Here is a 19,859-nt window from a genome sequence, read left to right as displayed (position 1 = left end):
ACCCCACCTCCAAAAAAGGGAATAGGCATCCCCTTCCAAAATCCCCTTTTCTAAACACACTTTCCTGCCTCTTGGCCATAAAGTGAGGAAGCCTTTAATTGGAATAAACAGTGGGGAAGCTAAAAACCAAGATGAAACCCAGGGGGCAGGAACTTAGTCTTATTTACCAATAACCAGTTGGGAAACTCATAATGTAATATAGGCCGCAACAATACCAGATACAGAAGTGACTATTAATCTGCCATCTTGATGGAAACCTATTATAGCCACAGTAGATGAATTTAGATTAGCAATAGATTTATATAATAATTGCTGTGAATGTACTAACTCCCACATTAACAGAGAACCCTATTAAGGACAATTGAATGCTTTCATAACTCTTCAGTTTACAGTTAAATATGTACCTTGGTTTGTACAGGAAATGTATGGTATTTAATCATCCTTAAGAATCTTTTCAATGAATTTACAGGCTTTGTGATCTTCATCTTTTCTCACCTTATTTGCTTACATATGCATACATAAATCTATGAGGTTAATCACAAATTTAAAACATAATTCTTAAAATTAGAATTTATTCGGAGCTGTTCTGTATGAAAGGCTGTTTCCTGCAGATGGAATTATTGTAAGCAATATGGGTGGTATTCAATCTTAATCCTACTCAGAGTAGACTCATTGAAATTAATACACATGACTTATTTAGGTACATTAATTTCAGTGGGTCTACTCTGAGTAAGACTTAGTTAAATACAAAAATATTTGTATAGTTCTAAATTAATGCAGTGGATTTCAGTGCTTTTGCAAAGAATGATTTGTTTGTTTTACTGATAACAAGTCAGGTGCAATGTTTGGCAAGTTTGTTCACAGTGAATTTTTATTAGTTTTTAAGTACCTTTAGAAGATGTACGATATTACTATGAGATTGATTCACATAAACAGAGTAACATAAGCTAGGAACTTGACGATTTCAGCCACAGAAAATCTGTGCTAAGATAAGATCTTGAATCCTAGGCAATAGGAGAAGTTTTTGTGGCTAAAATTAGTGAGCACTTACCTTAAACCAGTGGGGATTTGAACCCCACACAGCCATGAAGCTCACTGCCTCTCAGCCTCAGAGGAAGGCAATGGTAAACCCCCTCTGAATACCGCTTACCATGAAAACTCTATTCACAGGGTCGCCATAAGTCGGAATCGACTTGAAGGCAGTCCATTTCATTTTTCAGAATCATATTGGTTTCAGTTTTGGAAGGCAGCTTTTTGGCTTGGCTTGCTGTAGTTTTTCATAGGATTCTTGACAGCATTCTACAAACCTAAAATCCAGATCTCCATGTGCATCTAGGTACGTTAAAAATCAGATGGTAGCTGGTTTAGGCTCTCCTTGATTAGAATTTCTTCATTAGCAAAATTCATAGTTCATTCCCATCTACTCTGTATTAGGTTGAGTCTCTTCAGCTTCACTCCAGTAGCATCCCTATTGCCATCTACTAAATAATGTTCCATAAGTCACAACCTTCCTTCGCTAATATCTTTCACAATGCTCAAAAAGTGAAATCCTGGTAAAGAAATTGTGGATTTGCAGAGAATGTAGCTAATTTGCTGTTTTACAAATTTGAAGAGAATATAAAACTCCATGTTTAATTAGGCTAAATGTTTTAGCCTCACTTGAGAAACTCTGCACAGTGGTTAAACCTTGTCTTTGATTCTCACATATTCATTTTTCCTTTGCTATTGCAGTGCAGACCAGCAATAAATAACAGCAGGTCATCCAGTTTAAGCCTAACAGTTGAAAGTGCATTGGAAAGCTTTGATTTCCTTAACACCTCTGACTTTGAAGACGATGGTGGTACTGATGAGCTTTGCAATGGTGGTCGAGGTGCTGACTCTGTATTCTCAGATACCGAGGTTGAGAAAAACAGGTATGAAAGTCATTATCTTATACTTCCTACTTAAGCCAAATTCTCGTCCTTTTAGTCAAGGATCTTGGTAAACACTCATTGCTCAAGCAAGATCAAACTAAATACTGGTGGAGATTATAGATTAGTGATTTTCTATAGAGCACTGAAAATGAAGTTTAGCAGAACTGATGATACTGTTCTCCACACATTCTTTATCATTTTGCTAAAATGTCTCTAACTAAAGCTTAAAATAACAAATGTAAAAGCTGACTAGCAGGAAGGATTGCTTGGTCATCTGTAGAGATGATAGAGAAATTCAATTCTGTTCAGATTTAAAGCTGAATTTATCAAATTCGCACTTTCTGAAACAATATGAGAACTGTCATTTTACACACCTTACACTCCTGTCTTCAGTAATAAGCAAGCAGAGCAGGAGGGTGAGTGACAGAGCAAAATGGAACAGGGTTTCTGTGATTGTATCAGCACCCTCTGGCGTGAAGCTCACGTCAGGCACCACCTCTACACACGATGATCTGGTTGCTCTGCTAGCAGGATATCAATATCCTAGGATTCTTGAATGTTCGGTAATCTGCCTTTCACTGAGAAACCCTGGAGTAATTCTTTCAAGAGTGAAATAATTCTTGAAAAAGATTTGCATTATTCTGTGAATAAACAAAATGGTAAACCCACATACTATGTATGAAACACCAGATGCAAGTAATCATGTCTTCTGCTTCAACAACTTTTTTTCTCTCCTTTGGCTGACAATTAATCATGGGCTAGTAAAGCACTGACAGATTAAGTTTTAATTGTATAACTTTTCAAAACCACAAATCTATAATTCAGTTAAATCCACAAAATAGTTTGGCAAAGCATGTCATCAACAGATCAGGCTGGTTGGTACCTTTTTTGTTTTTTAAAAAGAAAAGTTCTAATGATGGCTGATTTCAAAGACTTCATAGTGAGAACTCTTTACAAAAGGGGCATTGTTTCAGAGAAACAAGTAGGCCACTGTGGAAGCAATATATCCTTTAAATGTAGACACTTAGTTGGCATTTCCTACCTTATGCTACTGCCAATGTTGAGGTATGATGTATTCATTAAAAGGGTTTTGGCCTACTGAGGGCTGTTTGGTTACAGGTCGGTGCTTTCAATAATTCCTCTTTTGCATAGCATTAGTCATGTCGAGCCTGCATAAAAAGAAAATCAAGTCACTCACTTACCTCTCGGCATGAACAGTTACAGGTCAGAACACCCAGAAGTCAGAGGGCATCTCAGCGAAGCATTGACAGAAGACACAGGAGTTGGTACCAGTATAGCTGGAAGCCCTCTTCCGTTGACCACAGGGAACGAAAGCCTGGATATCACTATAGTCAGGCACTTACAGTACTGCACACAGCTTATTCAGGTACCTCTCTTATGCAGAGCTATGTTTTTGTTTTATGTAACAGATGGTTATTAGAGGCATGTTTATGCCTGATATGCAGGCTGTGTACACATCATTGCCCTCTGTCACATTTTTTTTATTGCTTTGTCCCTCATGACTCCTTTGTTTCTCTTGTACTTGCACATTTTGCAGTTCTCACACACAAAGATCAGTGCTGGAATAATAGGCCACAACAAGAGACAATGGCAGCTTCTCTGCTGCTGTGGAGATGCTGGCAAGCGTACACAAATCTGCAAGGGTACAGTAGGCTATAATAGATCCTGATAGAGAGAAAGCATTAGAGCAATCCAAACCCCTGGTCCTCCATTCAAGGAATTCCACTGTTGGCAGGGAAGCCCCGCCAGGGAGAAGCACCCCAGTGTGCCTGATCAAATGGCACAAGCTTCCACCAGTGGCATTCCCACTGGCAATACCCAATGGAACCATCCAAAATGGACCAGGGAGTGGTCCGGGCTGGGCCAGCACAGCATCCACTGGATATTGTGCCAACCCTGTGGCTGACACATGGTGGCAATGGACCCAATCCAGGCCTCTTTGCTGTATCTGCCTGGGAACTGGCACACGGATCCGGTATTCTTCCCTGCCCTTGTGCCCCATCTGGTGCATGCAGCAGCGCTGTGGAAGTGGCAGTGGCTACACTACTCCATCAAGCCCTTCTGCTGCCAGCCAGGGATTTGGATTGATCCTTTAGTCATGCATAAATCTCCTTGAAATGAAGGGGGGGTTAAGTTTGTCATTACTATCTTGTCCCATTCATTTAAAGGGACTTTAGAGTGGCTGTCATTCTGTACACACACGCTGTGAGTAAGCCCCACTGAAATTAGGTGAACTTATTTCCAGATTGTTTCCAAATATGATTGCAATCCTTACTTGGGAGTAAGCCCTGTTAAACTCAGTCGGACTTAATTCTGCATAAATATTCATAGGGTTGTGGATTAGAGCCAAAATGTTTGTAAAAGGAGAAACTCCTACCAACTCATAGGTTTGTGCCATACATTTCAAAGAACTGCCATAAATCTAAGTACTTCTGCTGCTTTTGAGATTTCTTTTAATGTAAGTGGTATAGAAATATTATCATAATAAATACATACATACATACATACTCCACTTCATCTGAGTTTTTTTTTTAAAAAGGACCTCTGGAAAAGATCACCACAACTATGAATCTCACAACCATTAAAATGTATAATCCTACTGTAAATACTAATAGTGAACTCATTCTCTGAATGTGGATCAGTGTGTAGCCCAAATGGCATGTTTAATACACAAGGATGTATTAGCAAGCTGGGTGGGTAGGGCTGAAGTACATAAAATCGGGGGGGGGGGAGGAACCTGAAGGAAGAAAATATGCCAAAAACAGTCCAATGAAGACTGAGCATGCTTGGTGGGCATGAAGTGCTGACTGTTGCAGGGAGGGAGGAATGGCATGGAATATTCTGGAAGAGGGCATGGGTGGATGGAATCCTGAACAGGAATAACCCCTCATACTGCAGCAGTTTTGTTGCAGGCTCCATTTCTATTATAAAATACTCTTCTTGCATGCTCAGCAGAATTGATGTAAGTTCTATCCAGAGAATTTATTATACGGAGCATATATGTAATTTTGCTCTTCTTTGGTTATTTTACTAGCAAATTGTATTCAATAAAATTCCATTTGTGACAAGAAACCTCCTAGATAAGCTGTCCCAGCAGATTCTAGTGATTGAGAGTCTTGCAGAGATCAGCAATGAGAACATGGGGAACATCAGACCTATAAGTGAAGGTAAGAAATGGCATAGACAATTTCCATTTTGAAAAGATTGGTGTATATTTAAATATTCCTAAGGCATGATGTGCAATGCAGTCCTATACCTATTTATTCAGAAGTACTGTAAGTGCCCATTGTGTTCAGCGAAATTTACTACCTGAGTCCTCAATCCTAAACACACTTATCCCAGGGTATGGTCTGGAAGGCACATGGGGCTGCCACCTTCATGAAGCTAAGCAGGTGTGGATCTGATCAGCGCCTGGATGGGTGACTTGCCTGGCGACCTCCTGTATGCCACCTTGGGTTTCAGGATGGAAGAAAGGCAGGATGTAAGTGTAAGAGTGGGGAAAAAAATTAAAAAGAAGTAACCCCACTGAACACTGTGCAACTTACTTTCAGATAATCATGTGTGATGGGATTGGGTTGTAAGGCTGCAAGCCTATGCACACATCTCTGGGAAGAAGTCCCATTCGCTTCTAAGGGACTCACTTCTAAGTAAACATGCATTGGATCAGGTTGCATGGGACAATAACAGAGCACGTGCTTGATATGACAAAGGTTCCAGTTTCAATTGCTGGCATCTCCAGGTAGGGTTGGGCAAGACTCCTGTCTAAAACGTTGAAGAGCTGTTACCAATCAGTGTAGATAATAGCATAGATGGAGCAACTGTCTGACTTGGTATAAGGCAGCTTCCTGTGTTCCTGAATAAAGATATGTTTTTCATTATCTAGCAATGAGCTTGTTTTGGCTTATTCCTTTATCCCATTTCAGCACTTGAGAAGGCACCCAGATGGATCATTATCCATCTCAGGAGTATTGTAGATGTGGGGACATAGGAAAGGTGCTTTGTGAAACTTTGGCCACTTTCCTAGGCAATGTTTATATTGGCTTGCAAATTTCATATGTCCTTGTTGTGACATGACCCTAACACATTTTGCATATTCCAGTGTTGCTGGTGGTGGTGGTGGGGAATATCCAGAAGCAAAACATGATTTTTAAATATATATATATATATTACTTTATTCTTTTAAAAGTGCTCTCTATAGCTTTACACATTTCTTTGTAGTAAAGTTGGTGACCAGTAATGCGGTTATAATTCATAACCACCATATCATTCAAATTAAACAGTTGTATGTGTAAGGACTGTAAAACAGATTCGTAATTTCTGTTTCCCCTGTTACATGCAGCATAAACTCTAGTCACATAAAACAAAAGTATTGAAAAAGGAAAGGATTAGCTTCAGAAGTGAAAGGCCACATTTGCACAAACATTTCTTGTACATTTTATAATGCATTTCTCTGCCACTATGTGGATTAGATGGAAGATTACTTTTTTTTAACACAATGGAATCTGAAATTGTCAGGAAGACAGATCCTTTATCATCCTTTACCCAGATGCGCAGAATAGTACTAGCCCTAGATAAAAGCCAGTGTCTGCTTTACGCACATATAATCCAGTCAAATGGAAGCTCTTATGATCCATTGATTTTTAATGAAAAAGTACATGCTTAACCATGGAAATCAACGGGATAAAATTTATCTGGATCCTGTCTAATGTATGCATGGGGTGCTTAGCAATTTAATTACTCTATCTTTTTCAATCAGAACAAATTGCTTTTTCCTTTTAGATTTTTCACTCTGAAAAGCCAACATAATCACTTTCATACAACACTGACATTTTCTTTCTACTTTCCTTCAATAAGGGGCCTCTTAGGTTCTGCAGACATTCAGCTGTGATTAGAATACTTATCTATCCTCAAGCTTTCTTCCTTATACTGAAAGCAGTGCCAATCTCCTCCGTTATTTTCTTTCCCATTAGCAATTCCAGAATTCCAGAAAAGGGTCTCTCTACTTTCCTTCTGGAGTAAATGTACTAATTCTTCTGGAGTGTATCACACCTCTGCGGACAAGATGATCAAACAATTGGATATCATGTTTGCTACAGCTGTGAATGACGAGTATCCAGGACTTGCAGAAACAGGTGCAGTTTTCTAATGTGTGTCCATAGTAGCAGCAGACTGGATTCCTGTGTGATCTCTTTGATGGATGATGTCTGCAAAAATCATGGCCGCTACATTAAATAGTTCAAAGATGCTTGCTGACATTTTCACACTGAAATATTTTGTCTTATTTTCCAAAATCCAAAATAATTTAACGAAAATATTTGAAGCACAAATATTTATTGGTTGCTGATTTATACAGACTAGTCAGTATAAATGTCAGGCAAGAATTGCCACTCTACTCTGACTAATCCTCCAGTTGTTCATTTTTTTTGGTATCCCTTATTGATAGTTTGTGGGCACTTTGCAGCAGATTCCTGAGGGTAAGGAATGTAGATCCTCCTTACAAAATTAGCAAGCTGTTCTTCACTGAGAACCCCTTAGCCTGTTAACAGCTAGGTTTCAGCCTACCAGAATCACATGGACCCTCTTGAATTGCCTTTGGATGGGCTGGCATCATTGCATGGTCAGTGGTTGGTTGGTTGATTGATTGATTAAATTGATGGTCATAATGGTGCTGTTGACCTTCTTTCCAAATCCTGCCTCTTCCACCTCCTGCCCACCTGCCCCCAGCCCACTGCTTTTCTACCTTGAAGTTTATTCTATGAGGCTTTACTCTCCTTTGCATCTTCAGTACTCAACCCTTTCTCTCTAGCTGCCCTGTATGTTTAGAACTGCCTCCCAGATCTCCTGTGTAGAATCACCTTTTTATTTCCTTCAAATCTCTCTCAAAGCCCAGCCCCTTAGTCCTCATGCTGTACTATAACTTAGAGAGCACTCCTAAGGCCGAAATCTGCTGGCTGGAGATGGTTAGGATGGGACAGAGGTCCCTCTGTACCGGTAGAGAGCAGTTCTGGGGTCAGGAGCATGTCCATACCAGAGGCCACAGCCACACTTGCAAAAAATGTATGAGCCTAGATCTATTGCCAGTGGTGTTTCTGCTGATTGTAGGCCCCAAGATGAGACATTTCAGGGTGCAGTGGAGACAGAGTCATTTTCGCTAGGGAATGAGTGAGGCAAAAGCAATGTCCGCTTTCATGGCAGCATGATGTGTGAACTTGTTAAACAAATCAGATCCAATTCAGTGCAGTGCCTCCCATAATTACATATTGCTCTTATTAATAAGTAATTAATAAAGTTCTTTTATCTTGTCATACAGCGTTCAAAACCTTGGTATCTCATATCTTGGACCGAGCAGAGCCTGTCTTCTCTTCCAGTCTGCCCTTGGAAATTATAACAGTTTTTCAGTATTACAACTATTTTGCCAGCAAAAATGTTAATGATCTGGCAAATTATTTGCTTCAGCTTGCAAGAGAAGGTAAGGAAGATAATATGGTTCTTAAGGAAGTTGAACCCATATCTTTTTAAAGGAGACCATGAAAGAATTCCATTTGCTGCTCAAAAGTATCGAGGAACATGTTTTAATTAAAATTCATATACACATGAATGTATGTGTGATGAGCCAAGCCAAAATAATATCCATTGATCATATTGCTGGGGGCAATCTGAAGGTGAAGTAACAGACCCTCCCTTTATAGCTGGATCTACTACACATTGATTCACAATGAAAACCATACAGTAACACATGCACACAAAGAGATAACTTCTATAAACTGAGAGCCTGGAAGCTACTGCACACAATGTAACATAAAATCCTTCTTTAGGAGAAGGATGATAGTTCCCCGGTAGAGCACGTACTTTACATGCAGAAGGTGTCAGGGCCTATGCCAGTTATTTCTAGACAGGGCAGTGAAAGACTGCATTCTGAAACCCTGTCAGTCAGTATAGATTATACTGTGCTAGATGGACCCATGATTAGAGAGCTTCCTGTGTAAACTATTTTAACGTGCCACAAGGCATCCCATGTCAAAGATGCTAGCAAAATAACCCAGATAGTTGAATAAAGTAAGTACCTGTTAAACCATTTGAGACATACTGAAGCTGTTTGAAAAGCCCAAGATTGCAATCATGGGTCCTGGCTTATCAGGTGTTCTTTAAATTTTCACTATTCACATTTTTTTGTTCTTTTTTAAAAAGAGTAAAGCTCTAGCCTGTGTCCTTGAAGATATATTTTTAAAAGAATGAAAGCAACATTCTGTCCAGTTGCTCATTAAGAAGTGGTGTAACTTTCCAGTGCCTGGCCAACGAGTTCCATAAGAACTGGAGGGAAATGACAAGTACTAGACACTTGTTTTCATTTTGTTAATATGCAAATTAATTAAACAACTTAAAACACATTGGGCTACCTGTATTTATGTTTAGCACTGATTCTCCTCCAACCAATCCCTTTCACCCCAGGATTTGTGGCTATGAGCCTGAAATACCCAACAGAATGGTAGCTCCACATGGATGAGGCTGCTAGAATTTCCTGATGGCAGTTGGTGGCGATGTGGAAACTGCCCTCTAATGAGGGCAACCCATGTGGCAAGTGATTCTATACCAGGGCAGGGAACCTTTTTGGCCCCACAGACCAGATCCTTACCAGGATAGGTCTCAGGGGCCATATTTGACAGATGGATGGGGCTGCCCACCTGTCCATCACATTATGACACCATGTGATTGACAAGTAGGTTGTTCCGACCACCTGTCAAAACCCCTTGTTTGGCTTTCCCAAGTGCCTGACAGCCAGCTGACTGCATATCCAGCATTTGGGAACCAAAGCACAAGGAGCATTCCTAGCCAGTGGGAGGGGTAGAGAAAGAAGCCTTTAAATGGCTGTCTTTGACTGGAAACGCCTGTTGCCTTCTTTTCCCTCTGCCCCGAGAGACACATGCAGCCAAACAAAGCAGAATTTAACCCCCACTGGGCTCACACCCAGCTTTGGGAAGCACCAGCCATAGGTCTGGCAAAGTGGGAAGCATATGCCGAGCAGGGGATTAGAACCCTGCATGTAACAGACTTTCTCCTCAGGAGAAAGAAGCCGGCTGTACGCACCTGTTTCCTGTTGAACAGAATTTAATCCCTACAGGTCAGCTGATGAGTGAGGATTCAGTCCTGCTGTACTGGCTGCAGATGCCTGTTCACTGCTGGGAACAGGCACCTCAAGCCAATGCAGAATTCAACCCCACCCACCCCATCCATCAGCTGATGTCACAAGTCCACACTGATTGACAGGTGGGTGTGGTTTGGAGGAAATGGCCTCATGGACCAGACTGGACACCCTGGCAGTCCAGTCTGGGCTGTCAGTTGGAGGTTCCCCACCCCTGTTCTAAGCTTTGTAATTCCCACATGGAGCAGCCAGCTAATATGCAAAAGCTTGAATACCAGTTGCTGGAAATCACAAGCGGGGAGAGTGCTGTTGCACTCAGGTCCCGCTTGCAGGTTGTCCATAAGCATCTGGCTGGCTATGACTATGAGACGAGGATGCTGGACTAGATGGACCTTAGACCTGATCCAGCAGGGTTCTTACGTTATGTAACTATTTCAAAGGTCTCAATGTGATGAATGTAACCTTTAAGCTTGCCCTAACTCGAAGGAAATATTGTTACATTTCAGCTTTAATAGTGCAGACTCTCCAGTCCTTAAGAGATGAAAAGTTCTTGCAGAGTAAGACTGCTTTAACCTCCATCAGCCTTCCCCCTCATCAAGAAGTACTGAAATCCTTGGCTGTTCTCCTGACTGAAAACAAAAGGGAGACTTATGAGGCTGTGGCATCAGTGTTGTCAGTTGCAGCAGAAGACAAGCAGTTCAGGGAAAAGGTAGGTGAAGTGAGAAGCGGTAACAAAATTCTGAGTATGAATGTAGAGCTGCTAGATTTCACCTAGGACATTTTGCTAAGGCTATTAAAGCTTCATGGCAGGAGGATAGTTAGAAGTGCAGGTTATATTTTTATATTGGAATGTCACATCTCAGAGCTGGGTGCACTACCTCCTGATCATTTGGACGGTCCTTGGAGTGCATAGGAGCGTATAGCCCACCTCAGTTATTCCCTCAATCAGAGATGGGGAACCTGTGGCCTTCCACATATTGCTGGACTACAACCCCCTTCTTCCCTGACCATTGTCCATACTGGAAGTTGTAATCCAACAATATATGAAGGGGCCAATCTCTGCCAAGGGTTGGGACACCTTTTGTGAGATGTAGTTGCAGCCTTCCACCTCGTGCACTCTCTCATTCTCTCTCTCTTTTTCTTCCAGGCTTTAATTTATTATTGTGAAGCTCTTGCACAGTCCAACCTCCACCTGCAGAAGGCAGCTTGTCTGGCCCTCAAATGCCTCCAGGTAAATCTTTGCCTTCTTTACTTTCCCATACACAACAAAAGATCACACAACAGCAAGGCTTTCAATAGCCCCTCTTGAGCAAACAGCAACAATAAGAGTCTTGTTCGTTTGCATTTCCCGTCCTGATATTACTTTACAAAAATGGGGAGGGTTTTTGTGTGTGTAATTTAGAACCTTGAAATATCTCCAGGATGAGATGTGTGAACCGTGCACGAGAGCTCTTGTGCCTTTTCAGAGATGCACTGATTTAAGTTGTATTTAGAGAATTAATGCTGATAAAAAACAAAAACAACCTACAACTGCATATAGAAATATGGATAACACTGGAAAAAGCGAGGCCTTTCCCAGAGTAGTAGCACCAAGAACTGCCTTTGCATCCACATTTGGAGTGGGATCTGCTTAAATCACTGTGGTGTCGTGGCTTTGTACTTACAAACAAAAGTACCGCATAGATTCTAGTACCATTTCTAGTATCATGAGAAGCATTGGGGTAGAGCAATCCCACCAGCAATGGTGATGGCAGGAGATGAGTTCATGCTAGCCAGGGCAGGTGGAGGAGCAACCATTTTTCCTTTTTTATTTTTCTTTCTCTCCTGTTGCCTTCACACCTGCTAGCCTAGTTTCCAGCTCTGTTTAAGGAGCAGGTGTCAGGAGAATGAGGAAGCCTAGGATCCTGAGCTTCCTCAGCCACCCCAACATGCTCCAAACCTGCCCCATTTTTGGCCTCATTACTGGTGGACTACCAATAACAGGCTATCAGGGCCCATAGGATTCCACCCTAAACTTAGCTAACCCTGTAGCTAAAGTGCATAGTAAGTCAGCAGTTGTCCTAATGTCAGGGAAGGCAGAAGTAAGAGCAGGGCATGAAATTACATAAGCCTCCTACAAACAGACTGACCTGTATATGCCCACGTTAGCTCTAGCATGCTGTTGTAATGTGGAATTAACTAAAGATTTCATTAATAACCTCATACTTTATAGCAATCATGACAAATGTAACATAGTGGTAGTTTAATAGTAATAAAATAATCTTTATTAATAAGATTGTTCATCATTCACTGGATTATGATGTGAGCAGTTTGCCTTTTCCTTTTCTGTTTTGTGCATCGTCGCTTTCATGCCACAGGCATTACCAAAATGCATCAGGAGGTTTTCCCCAATGGAAGGAGCAGATCCACACATACATTTCCTTTTGCATGTGGCTCTGCTGAAATTAATGAGGAAAGCCATATACACTACTCTATAGGTGGATCACAGGCAGTGCATGTGGGACTCTGTATTTTGGCCTTTTGCAGAAAATAAGGAAACTCCAGATGAATTCTAGCAAAGAACTGATGACTATCATAGAAATTTGAGATGAGACCTAGAAAATAATTAACTTTTTTTTTGTACAGGCAACTGAAAGTATTAAAATGCTGGTCACACTTTGCCAGTCTGACAACGAAGAGATCAGGAAGATAGCCTCTGAAACCCTGCTCTCTCTTGGTAGGTTGAGTATTTATGCAAACTGGTGAAAAATGGGTCAAAAAAGCATGTAGGCGAGAGACAAATTGAAAAGCAACAAAGAACATAAGCAAGGTAGCATTGCTACATTTGCAACCATTGAACAGCAGCACCTAACCTTTTCTTGATGCAACACTTCTCTCTCTTTTCTGTGCTTAGGAGAAGATGGAAGACTGGCATATGAACAACTAGATAAATTTCCCCGTGAATTTGTTAAAGTTAGTGGACGCCGTGGGACTGAGGTAGCCACAGCCTTTTAAGTGTTTTACCTGCATATTAGCACATAACAGTCACAGGAGCTGGTCTTCTTAACCCTAATGGTGCTGTACCTGAACTGCAAAAACAAGAAAACATTCTTTTGAAGGATGCTCAGAAATTTAGCAATTCACAGATATACAAAGAAAAAAACCATGGAGATCTGTTTGGAGGTGTTATTGGCTTCCCTGTAACTTAAAATGAAAATGGTAATCTGTCAACAATTGTGATTGCTTTGCTTTTGATTGAATCTAGGCGGTTGCCATGAAGACAGCTTAAGCAAATACAAGAGGTTTTGAAATCATAAATGAGAGATTTTAAAGTAAATTTGGTGTTTGTTTTGTGGATATTATTGTATCAGTTTGAAACCTTGTAATGCTTCCCCTAAACCAGTGCAAATAATAAAGCAAGCTGAATGGGACTATTAAGGCAGTTCTGACTCCCATCTGTGCTGTGCCTCTTTTGCTTTCAGGTATCTCCTCCCTGGTTTTAGTAGTAGTAGTACAGTTTAGCATGAACAATCTTCAAATGATTGCCTCTGGAAACAGCACGATGCAAACCCCAGATGTCAGGTCTCCGACTCATTTCCATTCTTGCTCTTTCCTGGCCTCTCATTAATCCCAGGGTTTTTTTCACCGTCAAGCAATTGTGCAGGTTGTCCATAACAAATGGAAGGTTAGAGATGTTCCCCTGGATCCAGTTTCCTTCCCTCTTCCCTAAAGGTTCAAACAAAAGTGAGGCTTTATGCAGATCAATAAGCAGATTGAAGTGTTCACATGCACCTCTTCCCTCACATGATCTGCAATGGTCAGCATGCCCCTGTGCCAGTTTATTCAGAAGTAAATCCCACTGAGTGCAATAGGACTGACTCCCTTGTTAGACTGCATAGGGTTGCAACCTGAAGGTGTTTTATTGAAGCCCTCATTACTACCCCCACAGATTATAAAATTTAAAGTAGATCATTCCTCTATTAGTATTGGGCAGTCATTCTTGGAGATATGCCGATTGTGAAGTGTGTGTGTGTGTGTGTGTTTTAAATCTAGTCTAATAAGTCTTTTCTTTTTTTGCCAAATGCTTTGGCAAGCCAGTATTCTTTATTGTGAATGTTACAACACTGTATATACCTGTAAATTTACAAATTATATATATTCTCTGATTAAAAGCTACATTTGTACAGTCACTCTAAAAGGTTTGCTGAAGGGGAAAAGTCGCTTATGAAATGTGAAATAATTTATGTGTTGGTTTTTTACAGCCCATTGCTGGCATAAGCCTGCAGTCTTTCATTGTTGTCTTTTGTATTGACTTTTGGCTTATATTTGCCTTCTAGTTTTGTGGTATTTGTACTTCTCATATTTATTGCTGTTTAAGTTATAATAAATATTATTTTTGAATAATTAAATAACATTGACTATGAGAGGCTTGTTTGTTTGTTTTTTACATTTGTTGACTTATTTCCACCACTATGATGCTAGGCCTGACCTGTAACTCTTCTTGGAAAGATTTTCATCAATATGGTCATTACGAGAAAATGCAGCAAGCAGCTTCAAATGTCTGTGTCTCCTGGTATCTCCCACACTGTTTCCCAAACCTTACTGTTTTCCCATAATGATGAGAGAAGAGCACTGCAGCTGCCTCTGTACTCTGGAGTTTTTAAAGCTACAGCCAAGATCTGCAGATGCTCCTGGCAATCTGACTGAGTAGGCTGCCTGCAGACAATTGCTGAACCACCTGAGGAGCATTTGGAAGGGAACTCTCCCATCTGTAGTTTGTTTGGTGGGTGGAGGCTGAGGGTAGAGGAGATGTTTGGATTTTCCAGCGTCTGCAGCTGAAGAGATAGGGAGACTAGCTCTACCTGTAAAAAGGAGTGAGAGAGAAGAATAAAGGAATTATTCATTGTGGTTGGCTGTAGAAGACTTTACATAGATAATATAGACCCAACAGATAGGATTAATCTCACTTTTTAAAAAATGTGGAACTTATTAGTTTAACCTTTCACAAGGCTGGGGACAGGGTGAATATGAACCTACATGAGCATGACATCATCTATTGTCAATGCTACCTCCATTTTGCATTCTATTTACTGCAGTCATTGCCTAGTTACCAGCTGTGTGGGCTTAGAGTCCAATGTGAATATTTCAGCTTCCCAACACTTCCCTGTTTGGTAGAGGGGAATGCAGGAGATGTTTCCTGGAACACTTCTTCGAACAATATGGGAAGTATAGTCAGCAGGCTGGTGGCCTGGTATAACAAGCATATCAGGCGTGTGAGGGAACCACCAATCACGCTAATAGACCCTGTGTTTCACAACCATAAAATCAAAACATATGGCATTGACCTAAGAAATTCAGATCTGCCCCTGGAGGAGAGAGCCACAGCTGCATTATATATCGGACTTCTAACTTACACAGGTATACAGTTAAAGAAACAGCTACGATACATCAAATGTCAAATAGAGTGGGTTTTGTCTAAGTTATACTCTGAATAGATCCGTTGGAATTAATGGATCTAAGTCGATCATGACCACTAGGTTCAGTGGGTCTAGTCTGAATAGGACTATCATTGGATACAACCCAGTAAATATGGGATGAATTCACATCTAACTACAGTTTTAAGTATTTTTAAAAGTGCAAGTGTCAGGATTCATGTCATCCCTAGAAAACCTTTTCATTTACACGAGTTAAGAGTCGGGCTGCATGTTTCTAGCCCTCATTTTACAATTTAAAGAACCTGGAACATCACTACTGTATATATGTTAAAGGTACCTACTGCACAGTAAAAAGATGGCACTTAAAGTCACATAAATAAGCGAAACTAGTAATGAACTGACCCATTCCTCATAGCTAAAGCTGTTATCAGGTCAACACAAGTGAACAAACTTCCCAGCATCCTGTTCTACTTGTGTTATATGAGCAGTTCTCAAATAGAAAAAACAGCTTCCCTCCAATTAACAAAAGCTATATACTATATTGACTGGTTCATAATGTTGAAATTTCACTTTCCTATAATAGAGAATGTGCTCACACAGAAGAGAGTTGTACAGTTTGTAATCTTCCAGAGTCCTTGTTCCAGAATGAAATAGGAAACACAAAATGACTCTGAACAATTTTTAGATAACTATTCAGCATCATAGCAATCTCACTGATATTTATGTTTAAGTATACTGATTGGGAGCCAAAGGTGACTTACTGGAGCCAAAAGGTACTCCTGCTCATGCAAAGTGCACTCACAATTTCCACTGATTCCCCCCTGCCCACCTTCCCAATACACAACATGTCATGCTGTTCCAGAAGATCTCCTGATCCTCTGCAGCTTTTGGGGTGTTGTAGTGAGGTGGAGTGGGCAGGAAAGCCCTTCCTTCTCACTATAACACTTGCACTTCTCTAGATCCAGCCTACTGTACTTGATGCCTAAACTCTAACAACTGAGTAGCATTCAGTGATTACGCCACTTGCACAAGTTCACATGTGATAAGAGGAAAACTCAACTTTTAGCCTGTAGCTTACTTTTTCCATGTCTGGATGCTGTATTACATTGTGCATTTGGGGAAATGCTTAACTCATGCAACCAGCATCTATCAGCAGAATGTGCGGAACTTGGGAGGGCACCTAAGGAAAGAAGCCTGGGACAGATGATGCCAAAACGTTCTCAAGAAAGTTAAGGAACCATTACAAACATTTATTACATTTCTATCCCACCCATCCTCACAAAGGATCCCAGAATATAACCGCTTATGTTCAGGGATAGTGGAATATTCCAGGATGTTGGTGCTCAGAATTGGTAAACTATGTCTTGCTTTACAGGTGGTGTCAGTGCTGCAGTGCTTGCATCAGAATATATTCAGGACATGATTGATATTTTGCTTATGCCAGATACTTCTGAGAAAGTAAGGATCGCTGTATTAAAAGGCTTATGTGGTATATGCTACTTAAACGTCTTAAATCAAAATGAAGCCAAAGAAAGTCATCTTACTGAAATTCTGCTTGCTTATCTGGATGAAGAAGCTGACCCAGAAGCTGACCCAGATTTAATCATTATGAAGTTCTGGGTTTGTCACCTTATGACTGTTGTCTGCTGCAACAACATCCCTTACATCAAGTTATTTAATGAAGTGGGTGGCCAAATGCTACAGAAAAGGCTGGAGACCACGTCTGTCATGGAATGGTTTGGTTGGCCAGAAAACTATGCCCAAGTAATGTTAATGCTTCTGGGATATCAAGAGAAAGGAAAATAACTCTTGACCAAACAAAGCTAAAGAAAAAAACTTATTCACTACCCCAAAGTTCAACCAGAGAGATGGGGTTTGGGGAAGTATCCAGAAAATCATTATTGTCTGGGGCTGTCATACAGCATATGTACCACAATGTCACATCAGTTCTCAAAGGTCTAAAAAATCCCTACAGACCTTTCTTGGAGTCTAAACACTAAACTCTTGTCTTTTGTAGTTTACCATTTCAGTTTATATGTTATCAAACCTATTCTGCTGTCAAATTCTGCTTCCTTGAGACTACTTCCAAAATCTATAATTTAAAGTTATAGATTTCTGGTAATCTGACAATGAATGCAACAGCACTGCTAAATCTGGATAGGTGTAGACTTGATGTAAAACTAGCAGAGGCCCCATGGAAGAACAGGATACAATAAATGTTTTTAAAAACTTAAAATTATTTTTCTCATCACAGTGAAGAGGTCTTGTGTCTTATGCAATAGAAGTATTCTTACTCCATGCTCATCTGTTAAATAGATAGCTTGAATAATTAACTATTGCAGTATAAAGCTTAGATTCAAGGTCACTGTGTTTTATTTAGGATGACCCAGATGCATTCACAGAAGTGCCTTAAGAGGCAAGAGATAGTAGAATGGAAACATTAAGAAGATATGTACAGCAAGAGGATACTGTTGTTTTTCCATACAGCCTAAGCTACAAGTAGCTCCTTAGTACTTCACATTACAAAATCCTTCAAGGAAAATTTCTACTTAGAAAATATGAAATGCCTGAAGAGATATGTGACAATTGTACATATGCAGGTCTTACGCATTTATGCATACTGGGGAGCCAAAATTGCCTGTGGCTTTTTAGGAAATGTACAACATACAGTAAGCCTCTGAATGTTGATTGCCATATCTATTTGTGCCAATTTGTACACAGAAAACATTTCTGTATAGAAAGACAAAATTCTGAGTTTAGTAACACATGAAACAGCTTTCATATGTGAGACTTGTTACACCTACCAGGCCCATTTACTGCAGATTGCAAATGATATAAGCAGGGACCATGGGTTATTTCCAAAGGCTCCCATCTTCCAAAAGGCGCAAACCTTTAGATGAAATGGCATGTTATGGCTGTATAGCAGAAGGGTCACCAAACTACAGCCATCATGTGGGGGAAACCCAAAGCTGAAGGAACTATGTGATGAATTAAGTGCCCTACATATTTCAGAGTGTTCTTCCTTCGGAGAATCTAAATTACAGATAAACAATAACAAAAAATACTGTACCAATTATTCTTATTATGTAAATCTCAGGCCACATTAAAAAGGAGATCATGTATGCATACCATCCTATAAAAAGAAATACACTTTCAGTCCATTTATGAGATTACACACAGACCAACTTTGAAAATTGCATTACAGTTCTAATGAACACATCAAAATGCACTTAACAGCTCTAGAAATTATTGACAAGTCATCTTCAAAAACAGTGTATGTTATCAAATCCACAGAACTGCCAATCACAAATAAAGAATACATGTAATATTTAGAAAATACATTATCTAATGTATTAATATTTATTTACAAATCCTGGGAAAGTTTTTCATTCTAAACTCTAGTGAACAGATTTTAAGCATAACTGCAATAATATTAGAGAATAACACAAATACAGCAAAAACAAAGTTTCACTAAATGTAAATGTACTGCCTTCAAGTTGATTCCGACTTATGGAGACCCTACGAATAGGGTTTTCATGAGGCTGAGAGGCAGTGACTGGCCCAAGGTCACCCAGGGAGCTTTATGGCTATGTAGGGATTCAAACCCTGGTCTCCCAGGTCATAGTCCAACACATTAGTAAATGTGATGCAAAATAAGAGTCTGTGCTAGAACGAAATTCACTAATAAGCAAAAAACCTTGCGGTTTAAGAACGTACCTATAGCCCACAGCTATTTCTACCAAACTTTAAAAAGCAGGGAAATTGGGCAGCTATAGTGAATGCACCAGGGGAGCAGGAGACCTGAACTCCTCTCTGAGATATTGTACTGCCCTACAAATTGGTCAAAATGCAAACACCATTTGGGTTGGTCTTTCACAGTCCAATCCACTTCCTGTGTAGCTTGGAAGAATTTGGTAACATGTGCCTCTGAGCATATGGTGAGTGGTGGCAACACCTGCTATCTCCAATGATAATTATATTTTTGTATGTTTGTTGGTGTTCTTACTTTGCTTCTTTCCTGTGTTACTAATGTTTCTACAGAGATTCTAAACTAGAGGTTTATGTCCCTCATTCATCCTAGAAATCTGTGTCAAATTTATTTTTATTAATTTCAAAGCCTTTTTATTGGTCAGTGTCATATGATGGTGAAGACAGCATTTTTTTGTGTTTCAAATTGGAGGTTATGTTCTATTTCTATTTTGGGTGCATTAACAGTGGAATCTGAAACTGCAGTTTGATGTAAAATCAGACTGATTCCAATATGTTGCTACTTCAGCAATGCCTTTAGCTGTTGGAAAAAAGAGGATGCATGTTTTCAGCCTGCTATGTTTAAACCCCTTCATTTAAGGAAAGGTGGGTGGTCAATTAAAA

At 40.1% G+C, this 19,859-nt stretch overlaps 2 protein-coding genes across 7 annotated transcripts in view; both read left to right on the top strand.

The window, feature by feature from the left end:
• Positions 1-14,412, top strand: part of RIPOR2 (RHO family interacting cell polarization regulator 2) — a 103,101-nt gene extending 88,689 nt beyond the window's left edge. For all 6 annotated transcript variants that reach the window (XM_061593646.1, XM_061593683.1, XM_061593655.1 and 3 more), the window contains exons 14-22: positions 1,732-1,913; positions 3,132-3,300; positions 4,969-5,101; positions 6,905-7,066; positions 8,245-8,403; positions 10,581-10,783; positions 11,222-11,305; positions 12,700-12,790; positions 12,968-14,412. In XM_061593646.1, coding sequence (XP_061449630.1) covers positions 1,732-1,913; positions 3,132-3,300; positions 4,969-5,101; positions 6,905-7,066; positions 8,245-8,403; positions 10,581-10,783; positions 11,222-11,305; positions 12,700-12,790; positions 12,968-13,068 — 1,284 coding nt within the window. In that variant the 3' untranslated portion in view covers positions 13,069-14,412. The remainder of the gene's footprint in view (positions 1-1,731; positions 1,914-3,131; positions 3,301-4,968; positions 5,102-6,904; positions 7,067-8,244; positions 8,404-10,580; positions 10,784-11,221; positions 11,306-12,699; positions 12,791-12,967) is intronic.
• An 860-nt stretch (positions 14,413-15,272) lies between these two features.
• On the top strand, positions 15,273-17,294 carry ARMH2 (armadillo like helical domain containing 2). Its single transcript, XM_061610952.1, has 2 exons — positions 15,273-15,471; positions 16,864-17,294. The coding sequence occupies exons 1-2, from the start codon at positions 15,273-15,275 to the stop codon at positions 17,292-17,294; spliced, it is 630 nt and encodes a 209-aa protein (XP_061466936.1).
• Positions 17,295-19,859: the final 2,565 nt, after the last annotated feature.

Source organism: Rhineura floridana, chromosome 1 (genome assembly GCF_030035675.1).
Source record: "Rhineura floridana isolate rRhiFlo1 chromosome 1, rRhiFlo1.hap2, whole genome shotgun sequence".
NCBI classification, from domain to species: Eukaryota; Metazoa; Chordata; class Lepidosauria; order Squamata; family Rhineuridae; genus Rhineura; species Rhineura floridana.
Note: the sequence above shows the minus strand (reverse complement) of the source record. Positions and strands in the feature narration are given on the sequence as shown.